Raw genomic sequence first — 24,111 nt, 5'->3', positions numbered from 1 at the left:
TGCACATTCATCAATTTTCTTTTGCTTATCCAGAGTTGGGTCTCAGTGGCAGCAGGCTAAGTGGGGTATTCCAGATGTCCCTCTCCCTCGCAACATTTTCCAGTTCTTCCCGAGGGATCCTGACGTGTTCCTTAGCCAGATGAAATATATAATCCCTGAAGTGATTTTTAGGTTTGCATCAGGGTCTTCTTCCAGTCAGACATATCCGCACAACTTCCAAAGGAAGGAGCCCTGTAGGCATCCTAATCAGATACCCGAATCCTCTCTGTTCAAAGTGAAGGAGCAGCGACTCCCTCTGGATGTCTGAGCTTCTCACTCATTCTCAAAGGCAGAAGCCAGCAACCCTACATTACCCAGAGTTCACATCTTTAGATAAGGTTGTGAATGTCAATCAACTGGTAAATCAAGAGGTTCACCTTCCAGCTCAGCTCCCTCTTCACTGGTCAAGTACAAAGCCTGTATTACTAGTGACGCTACACCAATCCAGCTGTCCATCTCACACTCCATTTTGTCATCACTCATGAACAAGATCCAGCGATACTTAACCTTCTTCACTTGGGGCAGAAACCCCAACCCAGTAAGAACAATCCATCAGTTTCCAGCAGAGAACCATGACCTCTAATTTGGAGGTGATGACTCTCATCCGAACCGCTAAGCACTTGGCTGCAAAGTGTCCCAGTATGTGCTAAAGGTCTTCATATTTGTCATATGTAAAAAGCAGACGCAGCTCTGAAGTTTCAAAAATGGACACCCTCCTGACAACAAGTGCACCTTGATCCTATCCATGATCATAACAAACAGGATTGGAGACAAGTTGCAAACTTGACGGAGTCCAACATATACTGCAACAGACTGGACACCTTAACTAATGGAAAAAAAACAGGTTGACACATTGAACAGTGAGTTTTGTTCTTATTCATCTCAACAAGCCTTACTTTACCCAATACCTATCTTAATTTCAGTCTTAGTAACAAAACACCCATGCACAACTTGGTCATTTTTGACTCTTACAGGCCACAAATAAGCTTCACAGGCCAGACATTCACAAGATTGTGAACATATAAAATCATGCACACACATTTACGATCGCTGTAGAGAGGGCTGTTTGTGTGTCCTGTGGGAGTGTCAGCAGTAGGTGAGGCCACACACAGAGTCAGTGTGTGAATCAGGGCTTTTACAGTGTAATGGCCTTCAAACAAGAAAGCCAGACAAAGTGACTGATAGAAGACAATACAGAATGTCACATGACACTTCCTTCTCTGTGTAAAGACAGACATTTACACTAATGCATGTATACAGGATAGGGCTTCTGGCACAACAGAGCAATAATATCCCAAACCATCTAATGTGTGCACATATGTGGTTGTGTGTACGCTGATGGATGAGTGTCTTCTGAGATAAATGGGTGCCTATTATTTGTGCCTTTTATAGGCAAACTCCCCGCTGACTTCAGAATGGAAGTAGCGTGCCGTCTTCGTACACCCACACACACACACACACACACACACACACACACACACACACACACACACACATAAACACACACACACATTCACATAACGAGCTACAACTGAGGGGCCTTAGGCTGTGGCACATCTGTTGTAGAAGAGACATAAGGCATTCATGGAGGGACTCTCAAGATTCTCCATAATACCACACTCACACATACTGTACACACAAACGCACACGCATTTTGTACACACACATACACACTCACTGCATGTGATGAATGAGCTTTTTTAAAACACAAAGGAAGAGGGAAGACATAGTAGTGAAGGGGTCTTATGACAATTGTACCTAAAAATCCCTTCTGGATAAAATCATGGCTGCTCACAAAGACACACTGAGACACATTCTCTTAAATTGGCCCAGTGACCTTCAGATACCCTCTATAATGAATACAGCTTTTAGTATTCTTGACTTCAAGTGCAGGCAGACAGAGGACAGAATACGATGGCAACAGAGGAACTTTGCCTTTTTAATTCAGAGAAAACCTTTTATACACACAATGAGTCTCTATGGGTCTTATGATTTGGTTATTTAGAAATTTAACTTTTTTCCATTTAAATATCTACTGTACATGTGCTCTTTGTCTATGACAAACTTGTGTTTTGAACAGATTCTACTGCATCAACTATTTATTATATGCATCATTAACACAGCTAATAGTAGATGGAAAAGTTTAGGGCAAGTCGAGTGGTTAGGGCGTATACCACATGGTTGCAAATGTCTTTAGCAGTGAGGTTTTGGCTCAGCTCTCGGACTGTCCTTTCTCTATTCTCTTTCCTATTTCCTATGTATTCCCCACATTTTCTGTCTTCTATCTACTCCCACTGTGTCATGAAGACAAAAATGTGAAAATAATAGTAACAATAATATATTATCAGAGTGGTTGGTGCAGCTAGAAGACTGTTTGGGTCTTTCTGTGTGGAATTTGTATGTTGTCCCTGTGCCTGGTTCTCACTGCGTGCTCTGGCTTCCTCCCACAGTCCAAAAACATGCTAAGGTTAACTGGTGATTTTAAATCAGCCACAGGTGTGAATGTGAGTGTGTTTGGTTCTCTGTCTCTCTGTGTGGCCCTGTGATGGACTGGTGACCTGTCCAGGGTGTCCCCTGTCTTCACCCTATGTCAGCTGGAATAGACTCCAGTCTCCTGTGAAGCTACAGAGAATAAAGCGGTGTATACATAATAAATGGATGGATATTAGAGGAAAAATCCCCAGACTAAAAATGACTAAAAAACATTTTCAAACATAGAAAATGTATTGTCATACACGACAAAAACAAGCAGCAGTTCCACATAGGAAGCTGCAACTAAATAGCATTTGTCTTTTGCACTTGACAAATGAAAGAAAAAGATTCACAAAATACATTTTCAGTTGATAATTTCCCTGTTCCATTGACTAATCCATTGTATTTTACAGAAGCTGTGTTAGTAGTAGCAGTCAGGGCTGCACGATATTAGATATTGGACGTTGCAACATTCGGTATTTCTTCACTACATCAACAGATGATTTTAATAATTTTTTTGGAAAGAATTAATCATTCTAGAATGATTTGGGGGATTTTAAGGGGAGTTCAGAAAATACAAAGAAAGAAAAGAAAAATACAAATTTAAAAGAGGCTGAAAAAAGCCATTTGGACCCTTTCTAATATGGTGTAACACTGACAAAATCATACAAAGTAGTTTATTTACTTAGTGGTTCTGATTTACATGGTCCAATTAGCTGCACTACCTCATGTTACACTAACAACTGCAAAACACTGCAGAAAATGTAGCTGTCAAAATCACCTTTTCTGTAGCCAAATTATTTCTGTTCAGCTGAAGTTGCATTTCTTTATGCAGCCAAACAAGTGTTTATCACCTTCTTCTTGCTCATTTTGTTGTGTGTTGGAGACTACATGTCGACTTCTCTCGTAGGCCAGTCATGGAAGTTGTGAATCTCGTGCATTTCCTTTTTGCATCAAAAAATGTTGTAGTATGATGTGATTAAGTAATTTTCCTTACTCTGCATCACACATCCTGCAATGTGACTATTGCACACATTGCAGTGTCAATGCTGAAACAATATGTGAAGCAGCCCTAGCAGCATTAGCATCACTGAGTAAGAAATAAACTATATTATTTGTGTAAAAAAAAAAAAAAAAGATTGTGCTTCAAAAAAATGCAACTACTGCTTGAATTGACTTTTTCCTAGCTAAATATATTAAAAAGTGTTTGACAGTAAAGACAGTCGACTGACTAGCAGTTGCGCAAGAGGAGAACATATGGTAGTTCAGTATGTCTGTAAGCCTCCAGTATTATAGCAGAGCAGGACATAATCTGAAGAGGTCTTTAGCCTTTTCTCATGAGGAGAGAGGCAGTGAGAGCACACAGTCATGGTGTTAGGACGGATTCAGCTCTCTGTCTGCAACAATATGCCTGTCTAAAGCTCTCCAAACCAGGCTTAGCTTCCTGGCCCTGGCACCACGTCTCTCCTTCTCTGTGCCAGTGTCAACTTCAGCTCGGTTGAGTGCCAGCCGCCAACGCCAGACTCAGCTTAGCTTGTGGCAAAGCCTGCGCTCCTCTACTCCACACTCTCAACATCATCACTTCCTTCCTACCTAGGCTTAGATGTCATTTATGTCCCTTTCCTTGTTCATTGTTCTGTCTGCCTAGATACAATTCTTTTTCCTCTTTGCCTTCAATGTATATTTCCAGCTTGGTATGGTGAAAAGGTGTTGGCTGAGTCACTTCGTAGGTTATTGGAAAGTATTCTTTGGAGCTGTCTTGTCATTGCACTCCATGTTGTTGCAGCAAAAGCAATATCTCTTTTTAATTTCAGATAAATTAAGTGCGCACATTTACAGTAAGTGTGTTTTTGGTGGCTCAGCTCATGTGTATGCAGAGCTGATTTACCAGATCCTTATTCTATTAGCCCCTGGACCATACTCACATCTATACTAATTACTACAATATTTAAATCCACACACCGTTCAAAATTCTAACCACCCTGGTATATATCATATACCCTGTAATAAATTAACCCAGTCTAAAACAGAGCTTCGCCTTCCAAAGTCTATTTGAGAGCCAATTTTCAGACACAACCTTGGAGTGACTTTGGATCTGTGAGGGTAATTATATATGGTTCCAAGAGAAGTAGTCAAGTGTTGAAAACAGCCGCTCACGGTCTGGAGACTCTTGAGACAAAAGCTACAGAGCAATACTTGTCATGCAGAAGAGACACTCGCTTAGTTTAACAAGTAGTTGAGAGGCAGCAGGGTGAGAGGGAAATAGGTCTATATTCAAAAGAATGAGCAATTGATGGTAGATTGAAGTTTTCTGTTTAAGATTGCGGTTTCTGTTGAACTGGCTGTGACTTTGTCGAAGTAATTTCCTTGCAGGCAATCACAGCTTTAGAGCCACATGGAGAATGCACTGTTGCCCCCAAGAGGCGACGTAGAAAAGACTCACATGTGGAGAAGATGACTTATTCTGAAATAGGCCAAACTTACAGTGTGCACATAATGAGACAATAAAAATAAATATCAAATATTATTCATCTAGTTTCAAAGTGGAAACCAGGTCATTGTCTGTTCCTCTGTCTGATGCCAGTGGATTTTGTGGGTGTAGCACTCGCCACATTGCAGAGGAAAATGTCTCCTTTGTTATATTAGTGCTCCTAGGTACACGCCTCCAGGGGTCTTCAGGAGGCCAGCAGGATCCCAGTAGGGGGCCTGTATCTGTCACCTCAGTTTAAGGCCTGTCTCATGGCGGCTGACCCAAATCAGCCCCCCAGGGAAATGCCGGGGCCCTCCACAAGACTCCACCACTGCAGATAATAGGCTTGTTTGGCAAAGTATCCAGACACTGGAACCAAAGCAGCCCTGACAGCTGTCAACCAGAACCAACATCCTCCTGCATGACACACGTAAATACGGAGGATGGAAGTGAGTGTCTGTACCGGAGTATGTCTCTGCCTGTGTGAGTATGTGCACGATTGTTTTTACTAGATAGGTGCATTAATGTGTACGCAATGTTTTGGCACTGCCTATCCACAGCTTTGGTTAAACAGCCTGGCATTTCCAGACAGTATTCAGGCGGCCCGGCGCCATGTCAGGACCAATTTGGCGCATCGACAGAAATCTCTTCCTGCAGGGGAGCTGTCATGGAGGAGAAATCAAAGACACTTACGTGACTTGCTGGATTGCCTCCGAGCTGAGAGACAAGCTTGGTGACATGACCTGATTTCACCAGTTTTACAGAAAACCATGGCAGAAGATGGAGGAGTTGCCTGCTGCTTTGCAATATGGAGTAATATCATTCTTACCCCAGGCACAGGGATGTGTATGTCATACTGCATATGCTGTACAGCTGAAGCTCTAGTTTTGTCAACAAAAATACAAGATTAATGTTATCCCTACTGGTGCCCCAGCAGGTTTATAACAGCAGGCTCAGCAGATTCAGAAGGACACTTGTGTTACCAAAGGTTCAAGACCACCTGCTGACGTTTGTTCCACATCCTCCCCTCTCAGACTGTCTCTAATAAACACACAGCACTCTAATTCCACCAAAGTCTTTGTCACATTCTCTTGTCGCATTATGATGATATGTGACTATCTCAGATACTATAATCTAAAGACATTGTCCTTGAAAAAGTAAAAGTTACAAAATACAAATGCATTGCTTATGAAACATCTTTGTATAATTCTTAGTTTCTTCAGTTTGGTTAGTCTACATTATAAATATCAACACCAACGAACTAGCACACATTGGAGTTGGTACCATGGACACAGCTTTGGTATTTTCACACACATTTGACCTCATCCAACATTCACTTCAAGTCTGAAAACAATTCCATAATACAAAAAAGTAAAAATAAAACCTGTTTCATTTGTGCCTTAATGATTTTTTTGAAATTTGTCAGAATAACAACCTCTGCAGGATTTCTTTGTAATTCTGTGCATGTTTGATAAAGATCATTTTCAAGTTTCTATAGCATTGCCTAATTGATGCAATACAGTTAATCAGTTAATTAGTTAAAGTGTCATGTTCTAGATCTGTACAATATATTGTTTTAGTAAGAGCACTGGGATGGGTGCATATGTAATAGTCACATCACTGGAAGTGCAATGGAAGTGAGTTAAGGCAAATTAACTGAAACACATAAAGCAACAAGTTTATTTTCTGCTTGATAAAAAAGAAAACTTGCACAGTTCTCATTTTTCATTACTAATCTACAAGTCTGTGTGAGAGAAAATAATTTGCTCCAATTTAAGAGTTCTAGGATACAATGAGTTCTTTTAAATGTCTTCACATGACACTGAGCTTGTTAATGAGTTGGCTCCACTTGTGCACAGAAAAATGAGCGAGGAGAAACACTGAAAAGGAAGATTTTATATTTAAAAAGGAATAAATAAACATTTGTATGGAAATATTTTGCAACAGAAAGGATGACACTGACCCAAAACAGGTACTTTTTCAGCAGTGTCTTCCAACTGTTGCCACCAAATGAGGCAACATGGCTATTTTATATATGGGTATTCAAATCAGCATCAAAGGGGCTGAATGATGAGTGCAAAGCCAGATCTTAATGCCATCTAAAACAAAAAAATATATGTTTCTGATGCCTTTGTTACAGCATCTGAGAAAAGTTCCAAATAGCAGTTTTCCACTTTTAGAAATAAACGAGGGGGAGGATTTATTTGTTTGTTGCAGATGCACTGACAAAATCATCACGAGTTGTTCAAGTTGTCTGGTAAAAATGTCTGCATTTTTTCACATCACAATATATATATATATATCACAGAAAAATAAAATAACACAATGTCACCTTGTTCCAAAACCATGCACATACAAGTACCTAGAACACATATGCTCACAAGACACCAAAATACACAGCTGCACTGATGACAGACATGTCGACCACATCTACCAACATTACACTGCAAACAAACAACTCCTCTGGATTGTCCCATTCCAAGCTCTACAAAAAGCCTCCCTTCCTGACACACAGCTCAGGTTTCTTATAATCATTCATCCAGAAGGCGTTTTCACATAATAAGTACCTAGTGTCGCCCTCAAATCATTACATAAAAAGCAATGAAACGTAAGAGTTCACAATGTAAAAACAGGCTTTTTTATCGAAGGAGCCCAGTAAACCTGCCTGTTTCTCTAGCTAATTGTAATGTACTTCAGTGTAACTGTGCACACAGAAATAAAACTACAATTTTACATCAGTCTTATGCACTTAAAGGTTATTTACGCATGGTAAAAACAGGCTATTGTCTCACATGGTGATCAAAAAAAGGAAGCTGACCGACAAACAATGGGCTGTACTGAGCAGCTCCCCATTGCAAGGGCATATAACTGCTTAAACGGGAAGGAGGGAGTTGCTGAAAAAAAGAACAACAGTGCTCAAGAAATCTTCCCAGAGTAAGTGAAGTTCAAAAACTGGGAACCGAATAAACAAGCAACAACAGACAATAAATCCAAAGCCCCAGAGGAAAATGAAATGAAAAACTGCTTGCTGCCGCCCACAAGCCTCTGAGCAGAGGATCGGAGGTGAGGATAAAATCCGCCAGCACACTGAGTCTTTCAGGACGCAGAGCTGACTCTGGTCCTTACAGGCTAATTACAGCTTACTACAACCAAGTGTGCTTCTGTCGAGATGTAAGTGTGGATATGTGTGACTTTGTATGTGTAAGAACTAAACATCATTTTGTCTTGAGTGTTCTTTTACTGTCTCTACATGAGGTGAAGGCATTTGCACTTGGCCGGGAGACATTCCAGTGTGAGTGTGCATATGTAAACAGGTGTGTTTGGTGTGCCTATATAATTTCAAAACCAGTAACACCTTTCAGAGTTCAAGTATATAATGATATATTTGGCTTAATCTGAGTGTCAGTCTGAGAATATGTGTCAGTTTAAAAGGATTTCTTCTTCTGAGCAGAACAGGCCTTGCTGGCTGGCAGAGAACCAAAGAAACTATCATACATTCATACAACCTTGCAGTATCCGCCTCCCTCTGTCAGAGAGGTAAGGTGTGCTAAAACAGGGTTATCAAAGTCAGCTACACCACATTCGCTACCATTGTGCACTCCAGGGTGTGGTGACTGTAGATTAGCTGAAGATTAGGAACAAAACAGGCCCGCAAAACAAAACATCAATCCAGTTGGCTATGTTGCAAAATAATCCTTTCTCAGATTAACCATGTCTATCAATAGCCTGAGCTTTACGTTCCACCACCAGAGGGCAGCAGCTGGGTTACAACCCACATACAACATAATGTAACCTGAAAACGGTCTCAGTCTTTAGCTCATATCACAATGTTTCTGTAGCCATGGGAAATGACTAAAGTTAATAACTAGCTTACAGTGTTAGTAATTAACAATAGCACATAGCACAGATACAAAACTGTTCCACTTGGAAGAGGAATTACTGGTAAATTTCTACGGAGTTTTCATGTTTAAACAATGACAGAATGTTTGCAACTGTATATTCTCTGCTGTTGCCTATAGAAATGCCCACTTTATCCTGCAATACTGTAAAAATCAAACTTGGCTCAATGGAATATTCATTAACATATCCAGGAACTACTGCAAAAGTCAGATTAATCCTAACAATGGGTGTAAAGATGGACAGAAAATGTAGAATAAACAGAGTCCGCAAAGTGCCAAGTGAATGCATTACACTGTCTGAGAGACGATGGTGAAACACAGCCAGCCAGACACTCTTCAATCTATGCCAAAAGAGGCTTCCTTCACTCACAAACACACACACACACACACACGCACACGCACACTGACAGACAAACAGAGTAATTAGTCTTTGATTTCCCTCGGCAGTGTTCTGGTACCAGGGGGCAGCTGCTGGGACCCTGCTTTAGCCTTGGCTAATTTCACTCACGGCTTGATCTCGACCCAGCACAGGTGCCCACTTGGCACCCAACCGCCGTTGCCATGGTAATGCCAACTTCAGGGGCCAAGAAAATGCCAAATGTCCAAGGAGCTCAACCACGGGGGCCAGGGATGTGATACTCATTATGAACAGGACACATTAGCAGAAATAAAGGAAGCAGTCAGATCTGGACAGTTCAGTTAGGTTCCATTGTTTAATATCTTTTCTCTTCTTAGTACTTCATATCTATGTTTTTGAAATTTTATTTTTCTTTCATGAAACGACATGTGTCTGTTACTCTCTATTGCGCTAGTATCCACTGCCAAAAACAAAAACATAAATACACACTTTCTGAGCAGCATCCAGCACACAGACAATAGTGTAGGCCACTATAACCAAGGCTTGAGTGCCTCTTTGTGGTTTACAAGTGTCACTGCAACGTCTGTCAGACTGCAGGTCCACGTCAACACGCACCTGCTGTAAAACACAAAACACTGCACTGCTGATTCAGGTAGTTTTGCTGTAATTAGCTTTTTCTGTTAATGAATCAAGGATTCACCCTTCACCCCTACATTCACGAAGCCCAGGGGACAGGCTGGCTTTGTCTCGCCTCTGGTAATGAGGAGGGAGATCCAGACAGCAAACACCAAGGGACCCAGCTCCTCAAATCAGCTGCACTTATTTGTTCCCTTTAGACAAAATATCTATCCAGCATCTTGCACACTAAGCAAGCTGACAAGTTTCCTGAAGCTCAGTTGAGTGTGAAGGGTTAATGCTGTTCGAAGTGAAGGGAAAATCAAAGCACTGCAGTTTAGAAAAAAAAATGTATGGGCAGTCAGAACCACAGGACATCAGACAGGAGAGACAGCTCCCACTGAACTCAAGTAAGCATTTTTTTTCTGTCATTCAGAGTTGCATGTTTCCCAGGAGGCCAAAATTTTTTTGACATTAAATTAGCCTTTTAACACAACAGAGGTACATCTGACTAGAGAAAAGATGTTTTGCATGTTCTCTTTTCTGTTATGATATCAAATGTTATGTATCAGACAATTAAGTATACGCTGCTCGATAGAAGATGTGCGATTCACATTTTATTTACCACCCATTCAAAGAACTTTGTAATCAGTTCGTCTTGTGCAGCAACAACAGTTTAGACAGTTCATATAACATTCTAATTGCAAACGTAATAGCCCAATTTCCCTGCAATGACCATTAAAGCTTAATCTAATTTAGTCTAATTGGCCATATCACAGGCTTTTCCTGCTTTTATGAACTCATTTCAGCAGACCCATATTGTGAATTTCTTACCTAAGGCCATCTTCTAACCAACAGTCATTTTAATTGGCACATTGCCATCTGGTGTATGGATGAAGTGTCTGTATTGCAGCTCTTCCAGCCACTTAATGGCTATCATAAGCTTTTTTTTTTCACTCTAAATTAATTTTTCAAAGTTTAACCTAAGGCTGAGTGACATCTTCTTCTTCAGCATTAGACTGTATGTTGTTATTTTACTTGTCAGAGCCCTCATGCAGCTACTGAAGACTTAGTAGGTTAAATGTGGGAGCTGGTCACAAAAACAATCATATATCAGGAGAAAAACCATCAACATCTAATGCCCCTGTACATGTAATTTCAAGTGCCTTGTGTCTGTGCAAAATCTAAGTGAGATTATAGACACATTGATTTACACATGCATGCATTTCTGTAGGTCCAATCACAAATCTAGTGCAAAACATCGTCGGCCTTCCTCAATTCTAAGTCTGAGGTCTGAGGGTATTCATGAACCTCTAGGTAAAAGTACACACAAAGACACTGTTGGTTTTTTAGAACCTTAGAAACATTTAGAGTTCCTTAATAGAAGAAATTCTAAGAATAAAACTTTAAAGTTTAAAAACTGCATTGAGATTTTTTTCCTCAGCACACATTTTCATTATATTTGAATTGTCATATCTACATTTGTGCATCTGTCAGGTTAGACTGACAAAAGCATACAGAAGTACCACTGTGCACATAAAAACACAAAGAATGACTAATTAATTAAACAGAATTACAACAATTTACGAGCGTCATAAAAATGTCCCCTTTAAATGTATCCAATTTTCATGTTTTTGTAACAAACTTCAGAAATGAGAGGAAAAAAAATTCTATAAATGTCTATAAAGAAAGTTAACCTTTACTTTGACTGCAAATTGGTGACATGGTGCACGAGAGACAATCCATTTTAAGTTATCTGTAGATGTTTAATATAAACATGACATGCTCTGGGTATATTCAAGGTGGAAGGGGCCACAGTGACCACCACCTCGCTGCATTTAGAGATGTATTGAGGTTGGGAAACCTATTAACTGCTCACACTACACTTTAGTCAGGTGGTGGCAGTACTGCATCAAAAAGCTGGCATAGAAACTGCCAAAAAACATCAATGAACTATTACAATTTCACTACTGCTACAACACATAGTAGATGTATACTACCAGCGAAAGATAAAACACAGCACTAGGACATCATGGACAGACAGCCTTGAGCCTAATTTAACTTCTTGATTGAAGAAAAGAAGTTTCCTCAGAGACACAGAATCTCAATAACATCTGAAGTCTGAGCACTAACACCAACAAAACATCATTTTTTTAAACATAAAACAGGAATCTGTCAGTAACACATAATCAAAACTAACCAAACTGCACAAGTACACTCATATTCATCCAGCATGTGAAATGGAAGTTAGATCATCAATGTGAAGATCTGTAGAGCAGAGACAGACAGGCTGCAGCATGCAGCTCTGACTGCAAATGAATCACACCATGATAATATACCTGTCGAACCTGAGCCAGACACACACACACACACACACACACACACACACAGAGAGAGAGAGAGAGACAGAGAGAGAGAGACTGAAACTTCCAATGTGATATGTGAGATTAAAAGAAAGAGCAACCAGTGTCAAGGTGGTTATCTATAAAGCAGTATCTATGTATATATCCACTAAAGGTGTGGTTTGTTTTATTTCCAGTGTAATATTGAACTTTGAACAAACAAAAGTAACTCCTATGACAGTTCACCAGCATTGATACAGTACCAATGTGCCTAACTGGTACAGGCTGCTTATGAAGTGAAAAATAAACCATGCATGCTGTTTACCCGAAGAGTCACAGCATTAAATGGACATTACAAGACAGTGTTTATGCAGAATTTGTGTTTCTCAGGCTCCCCAATTTCAATCTAGCCCCATGTCAACTATGCAAATGTGGCATTGTGTTTTCTAAAAGAGCAGACAGGAAGAAATATATAAATCTGGTAGGAGTTGAAATAGTTCTGCTATGTAAACCATGTAATTTCATCTTGTGCTAGGGGTCAAATCTTTATTGTAGGACTTCAAGTCACAACAGTAGCATGTTTGACATTCGCTCATGTCAGGGTCAATGGCCTCTGAGGTAAGAAAGGACTGTTGTCACTCCACCTACAATATCTTTGAAACAATCTACACAAATGCTTCACGGCTCACATGTACAGGAATAAAAATTGTTACCTGTAGCTCATCAGTTACTCTACAGGCTCTTAACTGTCCAGCTCTGGATGCCTATGGAAGTACTACTGTCAGAGCAGTGTTGTCATTAATAGGTTAAAACCAACAGGTTAACTGGGTCCCTGCCTGTTAGTAGATAAGGCAACAGGAAGGCAGGCAGTAGCAGATGGAAAGAACTGGACAGACTGGATTTACTTCTACAACTGTATACACACACACACACACACACACACACACACACACACACACACACACACACACACACACACACACACACACACACACACACACACACACACACACACACACACACACCGAGATAAACTCATGAATACACACACAGGCAGAAGGCTGTTCCACCAGTACAAAGCTGGTTGTGCCAGTCCACTTCCAGCTGAGTCTTGCTCTCCGTCATACGGTAACTATCAACAGAGTATTACTACACTGTGTGAGTCTTATGACCAGAGTTTCAATGTTTACTTTTCAGGCTGACTGACAATAGTTGGGTTTTTTCAGTGTAATACAGGTAGAGAGCAGAGTCCAGAGCTACAGGATAACCTTGAGAAAATCACTATAAAACTTAATTTGTTTATAGCTATATGGCTAAAATATCATGGTCATGAATTATTTTTTTTTCTATTATACTATAGAGTATATTGTCCTCAATAAGTCCAAACAACCACCAGGGGGAGCAGGTTCCCATAGTACTGTCAAGTAGTTCTCCATTAGTTTGCTATAACTGCAATTCATTCTTTCTTTCTTTCTTTCTTGTAGTTTTGACGAACAAAATCAACAGAGGATGGGTGAGGACAGGAGACAAGATGAGATAAGAGAGTAAAAGGAGTGTTTCAGGCAGCAGTTGCAAAACAGCTGCTCTCCTCAGTGGTCCCACCTGATGTGTAACCATGGCACCTTCCACATGGTCATTGTCAGGTATTTAGAAGCACACACACCCTTTCTCTGTCTCAAACACACCGTTTCTCATGCTTGAACAAATGCATAAAGAAAACCAAAAACATCAATGTATCCAACACACCAGCTGTTCAAACCAGTCACATCAATCAGCTTGCCAAATTGCCCTATACATCAGTTTCACTTGTGGGAAATGTGCTATTTAAACACATAAAAGATATTAAGAAAGATAGAAAGATGGGAGGGGCTTCAAGATACAAGATACTGCAAGAAAACTGCTGACTGATCGGAATTAAAGATAACAGTGATGTGAACACTAGATAAACAATGCTAGTTATCCTACACTACAATATACCACAGTGAGTAATGCCAGATAGCTATTTTTGCTTTAAAAAATCTCTCTGTGATTTTTTTTTTTTTTTTTTTTTTTTTTAATCTTTGAACTGTTTCAAGTTCGTAACCATGTATTCACTGGCTTTGGAGTAAATTGTAGTAATTCTAGTAAACATTTAACATTTTAAATGAGTTGAAAACTAGCTGAAAACATTCATCTAAACCATTTCCGACTCAGAGACACAATAAGAGGGTATAGCTCACTATTTGGCCCAACATTAAAGCCAAACTGCCTGTGACTCAGGTGCAGTCAGCACTGTTCCCATGAGAAGGATGCAGTGGGACTGTGGGTAATCGCTTCCAGTTGGTCTTGTGGGTGGGGTGGCTAGTGTGAAATCATAATGCCTCTGACACAGATTTTGCCCACACACCCTTATAGTTGCAAATATAGAAAAAAATACATCAAAGTGGAGCTTTGAATGAAACGCACCAGACTATACTGCGTCATTCAACCTTCCACAAATATGAAAGCTATAGAAAATTGCCAACAGATTGAAATAATTAAAAAGAGAACATGGCGGTGTGCAGTGGTTTACCGTCCTGTAGCATTTCAGTAATGATGACACGGTATGAGCAGACAGGTGAAATCATAAGCACATGTCAGTGAAACCTTTGTAGCACTGCCAGGCTTTTGTGCACAGTTTCAGAGTTCAGACACCATTAAAGGCAATTTTTTTCACAGAAGATGCTGTAACAAGACAGTTTGGTAAATAAATAAAATATGGAATAAAATATGCAAACGCATACTTGTTCTTTCGGCAACGTCACACACACATTGACTCACCCTGTCTTTGTCATCCACCACATCACACAGCATATCATCCAGGTCCAAAATGCCTCCATCTCCATGTTCCAACCTGTGGACCTGAACCCAATAGCTGGGGTCCTAAAAGAAAAGAAAAAGAGTATTAGCTCTGTAATGAGATCAGCTGTATTTCCACCATATAGCCTTAGGATTTGCAGCGTTATGTAAGTAAAGCCATACAATACATTAGCTTTGCCAGGCCAAAAGAATTAGGAGCTGATCAGCTGATCTAATCAGAATGTGGTTCATATAATGATCCAGTCAGCTGGCAGGCAGGGGCTCTGACATGGTTATGGATTGACATCATTGTACTTGTTATGAAATATTTTAATCTGCTGATGGATGGCCTGCAAGCTAAGCATATGGCTCAGATCTCTTTTCCGTGTGTGTAGAAAGAGAATCAGCTTAATATAGGCAGAGAAGGAGATATAATATTCACCAGTTCTTATGGATACATTTACATGCAAATAAGATGATAAGACAACACTCCTCCACCCTCCCCTAGTCACTTATAAAACCGTAATAACCTGGTTTGAATTAGCATATGAACACAGTCCCCACATACATAATGCAGTGAGTAAAGCAGGAACAGAGAAAGTTCTAGATCAGCTCAGCTTACTATTAACAACTCAGCTTGTTTATAACTCAACAATTCATATTATACAACCTAAACAATGTAATCCATATGATGAGGAGGATGATATAAACATGTGATTTTCTCAAATTCTAATTGAGGTTTGTGTATAATAGTTGGTGTGTCGTCCTGATCAAAGAGTCCATCTTTTACATAATAGTGCACCAGGAAGTGTACAGTACATATGGTGCTACATGTTCTTCCATATGTCCCACCTTTGTATGTTTCATAACCCTTTATTCTTGTTTTTAACGCCTCTGTTTAGTGCCTTTTCAGGTTAGGGTTGGGTAGATTATGTTCATCTTAGAAATTACAACTGTAGAGCTAAAACAATACTGTACTTGGGAGAAAAAAACCCGAACCCTAACTCCTTCGAGTATTTATGGTCCATACATTGGTGAAGTTCAAAGTCTGTCCATCTTGTATGATTCACATTACAGTAGAGTCAAATTTTAAAATGGCAGTTACTGATGAGCTAGTCAGCTTTAGGAGTTTAGCAGGTGGGGTTTCTCCATCATGATATGATCAGGTTAGTGCCTAATTTAGCTATGTGGAGTAATGTACTGGATAAAGGATAAATGGACAAATTCCTTTCTGCTAATAAATGGACTAGATGTAACTATGTAATGTTGCCTCCTCTAAAATATGCAGATCTATCGCCATATATCATGCAGTACACAACTGCTGCAGCTTGAGCCCACTAGTTCACTACTTACTCTGCTCAAACTCCACAAAACTATGCAGCATTACCCAGTGGCAAGTTGTAATATTGAGGTAATTAACCCATACATGTTTCAGCTGGAAACTGATTCAGTAGAAGAGGAGTTAAATGGAAAGTCACACCCTGGCTTTACATTTTATTGAGGTTTGTTCCATATAAAACCTACGAAGTCTAAATCCTTGTTTTGGAGACTGTTATTGAGAAAATGCTGTTCGGCATTCACTGCTCATTTCACTTGGCTTATGTCTTCAAGCATATTAAAAAAAAACCACCATAACAACATGTTTACAAGGTAAAAAAAACAAAAAACAAAAACAAATATAGTTACTAACAGCATAGCTTCTCACAGAAATCACAATATATTTAAAGCTACTTCACAAATTGTAAGGTGTGACATCATTGCTTCCCAAACTTTCAGTTGTAGATGTGTGAACTCACACAAACTGGATTTTTAAAAATCTGTGCTTCAGAAGGCAAAAAAAATCGCAGATAGAGTGACCTTAAAACACTGACTGCATGTGGATGAGAGGCCCAAATGTAGAGGAAAATGTTCATTTGATAAGGCCTTCATGTTTGGTTTGGATGACTGATACTGTGAAATAAAAAGCTAAAGAAAGCTTCCCATTTTCTCCATTTGCCCTGCTCCTTCCATGCTCCGCTTCCACAGTCTGGCTCTGCCCAGATCATAGCCTACAAGCATTGAAGCATGATGGCCTAGTCAGACAGGATGGTGAAGACAAACCGCTCAGCTCAGTGACTGTCCTTTCTCCTTCACCGTGTTATGAAAGAACCTCCTCACTCTTTTTTCTGTATTTTCTTCTCACTCTATTTCACTCCCTCTGCCTCTTTTCCCCAATGCTCTCTCCTCCAAACTGAGCTGTCTTCAGGACTGTGGTTAAATGCCTTCATGCACAGCTCTGTTGTACTGAACTTCACTGCGGTTCACCAGAGAAAATGGTCCAAATCATGAGGGGAATGACTGTGTGGTATTTTTCTTCCTTTTGAGGTTATTAAGAGGGAAAATATGGTGAGTTCATCAGGCTGTTAGGTAGTTTAACGACCACTGAAAGAACCATGCATGTTATAGACAATGGAGAAAGTTATGGCGTTGATGTGTATATGGATTATCTCATGTGTTGATGCACGGAAAAACATAAGACTGTTTGTCTGGGTTTGAAAGACATCCCATCTAGAATAAAAATAAAAATAAAATGCTGAATCAATGCTACAATACCACTACAAACACAGTGAAAACCAACAAAAACAAGAAAGACACCACATAAACTGATCATCTCTGTAAGTCATTACAAACCACAAACTGACCCTCAGCTTTAAACGGAAACAGTCCAAATACTGACACACTCTTTAGTACGGTCCTCATCCAGACTTATTCCTCAGATGGATTATGAGGAATGAATATTCTGACAGAAGCTCAGCTACAAAACTTAATCCCAAAAATGCACTCAAGATGGAAGGGAAGATTTTGACTTAGAGAGCCACTGTTTAGATTTGATTGGGTTAGAATTATGTAGGAGTCTTACATCACTAGTGTTTTGCCTCCAGCAAACCAAAAAGCCAAGGACTCATTACTACTGCATTGGCTGACTCTAGCTGGATTTTGTATTTTGGGGTCATCTCTGAATGCTTTGGTGTAATTACCAAGGTCTCAAATGATGCCTACAGGTGTTTTTCTTCCTCTGGTGGATACTTGTAAATGCTAGTAAGCCTTCTTCGTAAGACACAGCTGGTCATGTCAGCCATTCCGCTCATAAAACCATGCCAACGGTCAAGTCCTGTTTAGCCTACTTCTTAGCATCACTTTTCCTCTTTCACTCTGAAGACTTCTGCCACTTTTGAGAATGTACCATGTACCACACAATTTCATGATTCTCACTTAAAGCTGTTATTTTGTGTGGGGTGTTTCTGTTTGTTTGTTTGTTTGTTTGGTGTTATTTTGGGGGGCTGCCCTGTGTTTGCTACATAATTCAGCTTTTCACAAGGAGTCTCTTACATGACATCACATATTACATACCTTGTGCTACAATTCTGCATTTAATAAAAAAAAGTTACTAATATATAAATATTGGTATACAGTGCATGCTTGTTCGCAAGGGCTTTCTGTGAGCAGAGAAACCTCAAGTGTACTTAGGTGAAGAAAGTTTCATTACATACATCACATACAGGCACATATGGGCCTAATCAAATGTTACACTAAAAACCAGTACAAATGGACTGAAGAGAAACAGAGAAGAAGAGGAGCACATCCTTCCAACAAAGAGTGCATTGTAAGTCATTTGTATTACTGTAGTGTATAGTAACAGCGAGTAGGGAGGACAGACGTAGAGTTGATAAAGTGTTAGCACGCTAAGCAGTCAACCTCAGCTCATTTTGTTACCATAATCTCTGCAACTAAATCAACACTGTATGCAAGACTTGGTGTTACATTACATGGCAAAGTCATGAAGCCTTCTGACTTTTAGTTCTGTACTTCTGGGAGTTACTTTCCTGTCTTTAATCAAGAGCGTTGTGTTTTAATCAGAGAGCATTATTTCTTCATTTCAGATTTTGTAATGTTCTCCCTCAAAACTCTGCTCTCTTCTCCATTATCTCATGCTCAGTGCAAATCTGCTCAGCTCCTGCTCAAAACTGTTTGTCTGCACTCAGATATACTGCTGCTTGTACAAATGTCTGTTTATGCAGCTTAAGTGCATCTCCTCCACTCTCTACTTGCAAAACTTCAGCTCTCACATCTGTGCTCTTGCACCCAGATCTTTGTGAAACAACCCTGTCAAAAGTCCCCAGCCAACAGAATGCAGCTATGACACGGACCAATGAAAACTTTACTGCCTCCTTGTAGGCAAGTTTGCATTACTTTTAAGAGTGTCCCTTACAAGCGACTATTGTGGTACCAGATTGATGCAATCCTGCCCTCTAGGTCTTATATGTGCTTTTGTTACGGCCCTGGGCCTCTGTGCTCCTCCTCCATTACTATGACTTGTATTGTGAACAGCTGCTTATTGTACATCTCCGTGGTTTCGCCCCACCTGTGGCCAAGGAGCTGACGCAGGATTGGTCCGCGAAAACGACCTCTGCCAATCCAGGTGCCGGATGGACTTTAAGATGCTCGATCACGCAACATTCGGCGGCAGTTCAGGAGTTGAACTGTCCAGTTAGGGACTTGGAACGCAGTTTGAGAGTCTTGTTTGTGTTTGTGAATATTAAGAATGAATTGTTAAGTTGGATAGACGTGCTACTGCCCTGTGTTTTGGTTTAGAGTTTGTTTTGTATCTGTTATCTTTTACTTTCTCCCAGTTTTGTTCCTACCTTTAAAAATAAATCCTGCCGATCATTCTGGAATTCCGTATTGTTTCGCATTCTTTTTGTTACGGTCCGGTTATCCTAGACACCCGGGTCGTAACAGCTTTACTTGTTTTCTTGTTTTAGTTAATAAAAATACGAGTGTTTGTATATTTTACTATGATAGCTAGATGTAATAGTAGCCACATGACTTCATGTTGCATCACTACAGCTGAAAATTAGGTTAATAGGCTTAACTGGATTCAGCAGATCAATGCCAGTAAGGATCACCAAAATCAAAGATCTGAAGTTTGTAATTTATTTCAATTATGTTATGACTTTATTTAAATGTAATTGGCAAAGGTATATTTGCAGGGTGGCGCTACATCTCTGAGAATATGCTCTGCTCTTAGTACTGCTAACACTGCTATTAAGCAAAAAGCAAGATAAGAAAATAACTTCATAGTATTTGCATTTCTCTGCATCTACAAATATTTTTTTTTTTTCAGTCAGAGGTTTCACTCACATAGACAAAACTGAAACACTGTGCAAAGATAGCCAATGTCATCTGCTCTGTTGGTAGGTGTTTAAGCAGAGAACTTCCCTGATCTGCTTCAAGCCAGCATGTGAAGAAACTCTTGTCCAAATGCATTCAGTATAATAATATCTTTACACCCAAAAACTACTCTCAAGAAAAGCCCTTCCTGAAACAGATGGAAAATCAGTCTTGGATTATCAGAAAAGGCATTTTTAACCCTTGCAAAACTTTTAATTACATCAAAGGAACAGAATCCACGTCCATAAAGTATACATTACTGCTTAAGTTTTACAAATGGCTTTGTTTTAAAAGGCAGCTTTTCTTGCCTAAAACTATCTTGATTCATAATTATTTTGTTTACACAGACAGTAGGTAAGCTCTGTATTATTTCATTAATAAACCAAGAAAGAAAAAAAATCACAGCGACAAAACATCTCAAGTACAATTGCCAAGCCCAGCTCTCAGAGACATTCTGATCCAGGTGCACAGTGAAATGTGATAGCAACATATATCTGTCAACCATTCCTGTAAACAGGAAGAAGTATTATTAAAAATCAGTAGAAACCAGTGTAACCAGTGTTATACCTATCAGAGGTTACATCAATATCTTGTCAAGTTTAAGTTTTTTTTTTCCCAGTGCTGCACAATAATCTCAGGTCAAGTACAGAGTTTTTAAGGTCAGCCATAAGTCCTGAACAACAGCATCTTCACACTGCTATAGCCTTATCATCTGGAACATGGATTTCAGTGCACATACTCTGATAGTTCATGGGATTTACATGTCACAGTGAAATATGAGATGAGAGAGAAGATTCTCAAAGATGACACTTGACAGGTATGGCAGTATACAGCAGGTAGCTGAGAACTTCACTATCATTAATATATTTGAGATATTACAGTAATGTTATGTTCTGATAAATGTTTCTTCAAAAAATCTTTGAGTTATTGTCAAAAGTGTATTGAGCCCATGTAGAGGTAGCTGGAAATTATCAAAAATACAAGATAATGTAAGATGAGCAAAGTGAGTCAGATTTGTTATTTATCGGACTGTAGTATTTGGTACAATAGATGTGTGCAGATTTGCAGGTTGTGCTAGTGAGTATCGCATTCAGCTCCTGCTCCAGTGACCTGTTTAGTCACTTGTGAGTTTTAGTCATTCATTCATGCACTGAATGAGTGACATACCGCCACCACCGTCTTATCAGGTATCTGCTTTTGTGATTCATCATAGAAGGTGAAGGGAAACAGAGAGCTTGTTGTTCTCTTTGTGTAACACACACACACACACACACACACACACACACACTCACAGACACACAGACTTGTGACAAAAGGCGAGACAACAGCTCTCTTCACCCCTGTATCTGTGTCTTTGTATTGTACCAAAGCGGATTGCCTCTTCCTGTCAAAGACCACACAAAGACTGGTGCCCTGGAGGAAACTCTGGTGAGGGAGGAGGGTGGGAAAAAGTGTGTGTGAGAAAGAGAGAACATGCGCCTCTGTGTGTTTTATGATTGCTATTAGCTCCTGCAAGTGTTGCTATTCCCAGCGGGGAAATATCAGCGGCTGGATACATTTCTCAAATACAGAAGACAGCAGCAGGACCTCGTGGCGCAACGGTAGCGCGTCTGACTCCAGATCAGAAGGTTGCGTGTTCAAATCACGTCGAGGTCAGTGATTTTTAAAGACTGACCATCCTCAGCATGAACGCTCATTCAACCTCAGTGCAGGTTTGCCACATAGTTTACGTTAGACAGCTGAATACTGTTGTGTGACACAAATTAATGAAGGCAAAAGAGAGATACCACGCATAGCAGTGAACTGGTTACCATTGGAGGATGTCAAGTGCCAGAAGAAGATCCCTTAAACACACAGCTCGTATGATAATGCTGTTTCACAAACCACAAGCAGCCACAGTTTACAGGACTGATGAAATGCAATCGCACTTATCGTAAAGATGACATCAACAGACTGTGCTCTGTAAACTGAGAAAGTGGGTGAGATGTAATAAGTATGCAAGCAGCTGCCAAAGCAGAAGTAATGCAGAAGAACAACATTGTGTTCATTATCTTGTCACAGTTTTCCTAGTGTTACTGAAACATTATTTAATCAGCATTGTGCAGAATAGAAAAATATATTTTTTAACTTTATTTATTTCAAAATACATGCATTCACGTGCCAGGTAATCAAATCGAGTGTGTTCAGAGGTTAGAACCAGAATTCAATTCCAAAACTCCAACCATGTCCCAGTTTGATTTATCTTTAAGTTAAAATTTGCGCATTGTTGCTTGAAGTACACAACTTCATCTATCAAAAATGAAGGCCTAAGAAGCTTTGAAATGTAAAACAAATTAACAAACCTGAATGGGGAAAACTATAAATGTAAGTATGTTTCAAATCTTAAAGCCTGGAGGTCACCAATTACAAACTCCATCATGACATTATCTACTCTATCCTTTCTGCAGATACAATGTTACTGTGTCCTCTCACAAAACTATTCCATTTATGTATAGTGTGTAGCTAATTAGACTTCAGCTCAGGAATGTGTGTGCAAGAGCACATCTGTTTGTGAGGGAGGCATGCTGGGTCAGTGGTGTGTGCAGATTCTTCACACTAACTTTACTACTTTGATCCTAGCATGGACAATTTTTGTAATGATTGATAGTAATCACAGCACTGGCCAGAGGTTAGATGAATCATTGAAGCTTCCTGTTTTCACAAGATTTTTCAGCTCTCGCAATGTTGGGTGCTAACTAAGCTTCATAAAGCTTAATAAAACTTGGCAAAGCAGGATTCCTGGCAAGTTCTAGAGCTCAGCCATTAGAATAGCAGTCTGGCACCTTGAGATTCAATGTCCCAAGTCTGTACCCCTGTATAGAGGTGAATATACCACCAGCCTTACACTGGCTTCATTAGGGACCTAAAATGTGTCATTTTGTGTAGTTGTTTTCAAATTTTCCAAAAACATAAACTATTAAGGTGTTACTGGTCTCTTACTGGTAAATTCTAATGTCACTATTCCATCATATACGCTAATCTTATCTCTGAATACGTTAATGAGCTTGCTTAGTTGATTTAAAAAATGAATTCGTGTATGTATTGTGAAGATTTAGACTTCTAATGTAAATCTTTAAATAGCTATTATTATTTAACCATGCCTATTCCACTATTATCAGAACTTTTGCATTTGATCCACTTTATTCTTTTTATTTAATTGTTGTTGTTGTTGTTGTTGTTATTGTTATGGTTAAGATTGATGGTTAATGTAGTGTTTCACAAGAAACATAAATGCACTCTTGTTCAGTGAAAATAAACAAGATTATTTTAAAGGGAATCATGATTTTAATCCCATCTCTTATCATATGTATGTCTTAATTAAATTATTTTTTGTTGAGTCTGTTCATTTTTTGAGATAGAAGACAAGCGATTTTCCTCAATTAAAGTTGTTTATTCTACAATGTAAAATTAAGCTTGAATTCAAGGACCAATGCTGTTCAGAGGAAAGAAAAACACGTCAAAAATAACTTTAAAATGACAAACGTGTCTCACTTGACTCAAATCATCAGAATCAAATGAATCAGCTTAAATCTGAGTCATTGTCTGCTGTAAAGAGAGCAAAGCTAATAAAGAGATTATTTGTTCATTCTTTAAGCCCATAAACATCTGTGTGCCATCTATGGAAAATACAGCACTTCATCGTCAAGTTGCTGCCATCTGTGTTTTCTCGGGTTTTTCAAAGAAGCCTGTCTATTAAGGATGTGCAAACAATGCAAATCCTAATGTGCTCTGTCATTAGTTACTGTGTGAATATTCATCAGACACCGAAGATGACGCTCTAGAGAATAAGTTCTCTACTTATTAGGACACTCTCAGCTGAGCGTACAGGTCAGTGGCCAGTGATCATCA

The 24,111-nt window shown here is 39.5% G+C and overlaps 1 protein-coding gene and 1 non-coding gene across 3 annotated transcripts in view; one reads left to right on the top strand and one right to left on the bottom strand.

Annotated features, from left to right (window-relative positions):
* The window catches only part of pard3aa (par-3 family cell polarity regulator alpha, a), a 392,129-nt gene that overhangs the window by 320,470 nt on the left and 47,548 nt on the right, over window positions 1-24,111 (bottom strand). For both annotated transcript variants that reach the window (XM_055007067.1, XM_023262624.3), the window contains exon 2: window positions 14,995-15,096. In XM_055007067.1, the coding sequence (XP_054863042.1) occupies window positions 14,995-15,096 (102 nt within the window). The remainder of the gene's footprint in view (window positions 1-14,994; window positions 15,097-24,111) is intronic.
* Window positions 21,808-21,879, top strand: trnaw-cca (transfer RNA tryptophan (anticodon CCA)). Its single transcript has one exon. It is a non-coding gene; the product is annotated as a tRNA-Trp (tRNA).

Source organism: Amphiprion ocellaris, chromosome 22 (genome assembly GCF_022539595.1).
Source record: "Amphiprion ocellaris isolate individual 3 ecotype Okinawa chromosome 22, ASM2253959v1, whole genome shotgun sequence".
Taxonomy (NCBI): domain Eukaryota; kingdom Metazoa; phylum Chordata; class Actinopteri; family Pomacentridae; genus Amphiprion; species Amphiprion ocellaris.
This window is presented reverse-complemented; position numbering and strand designations above follow the sequence as displayed.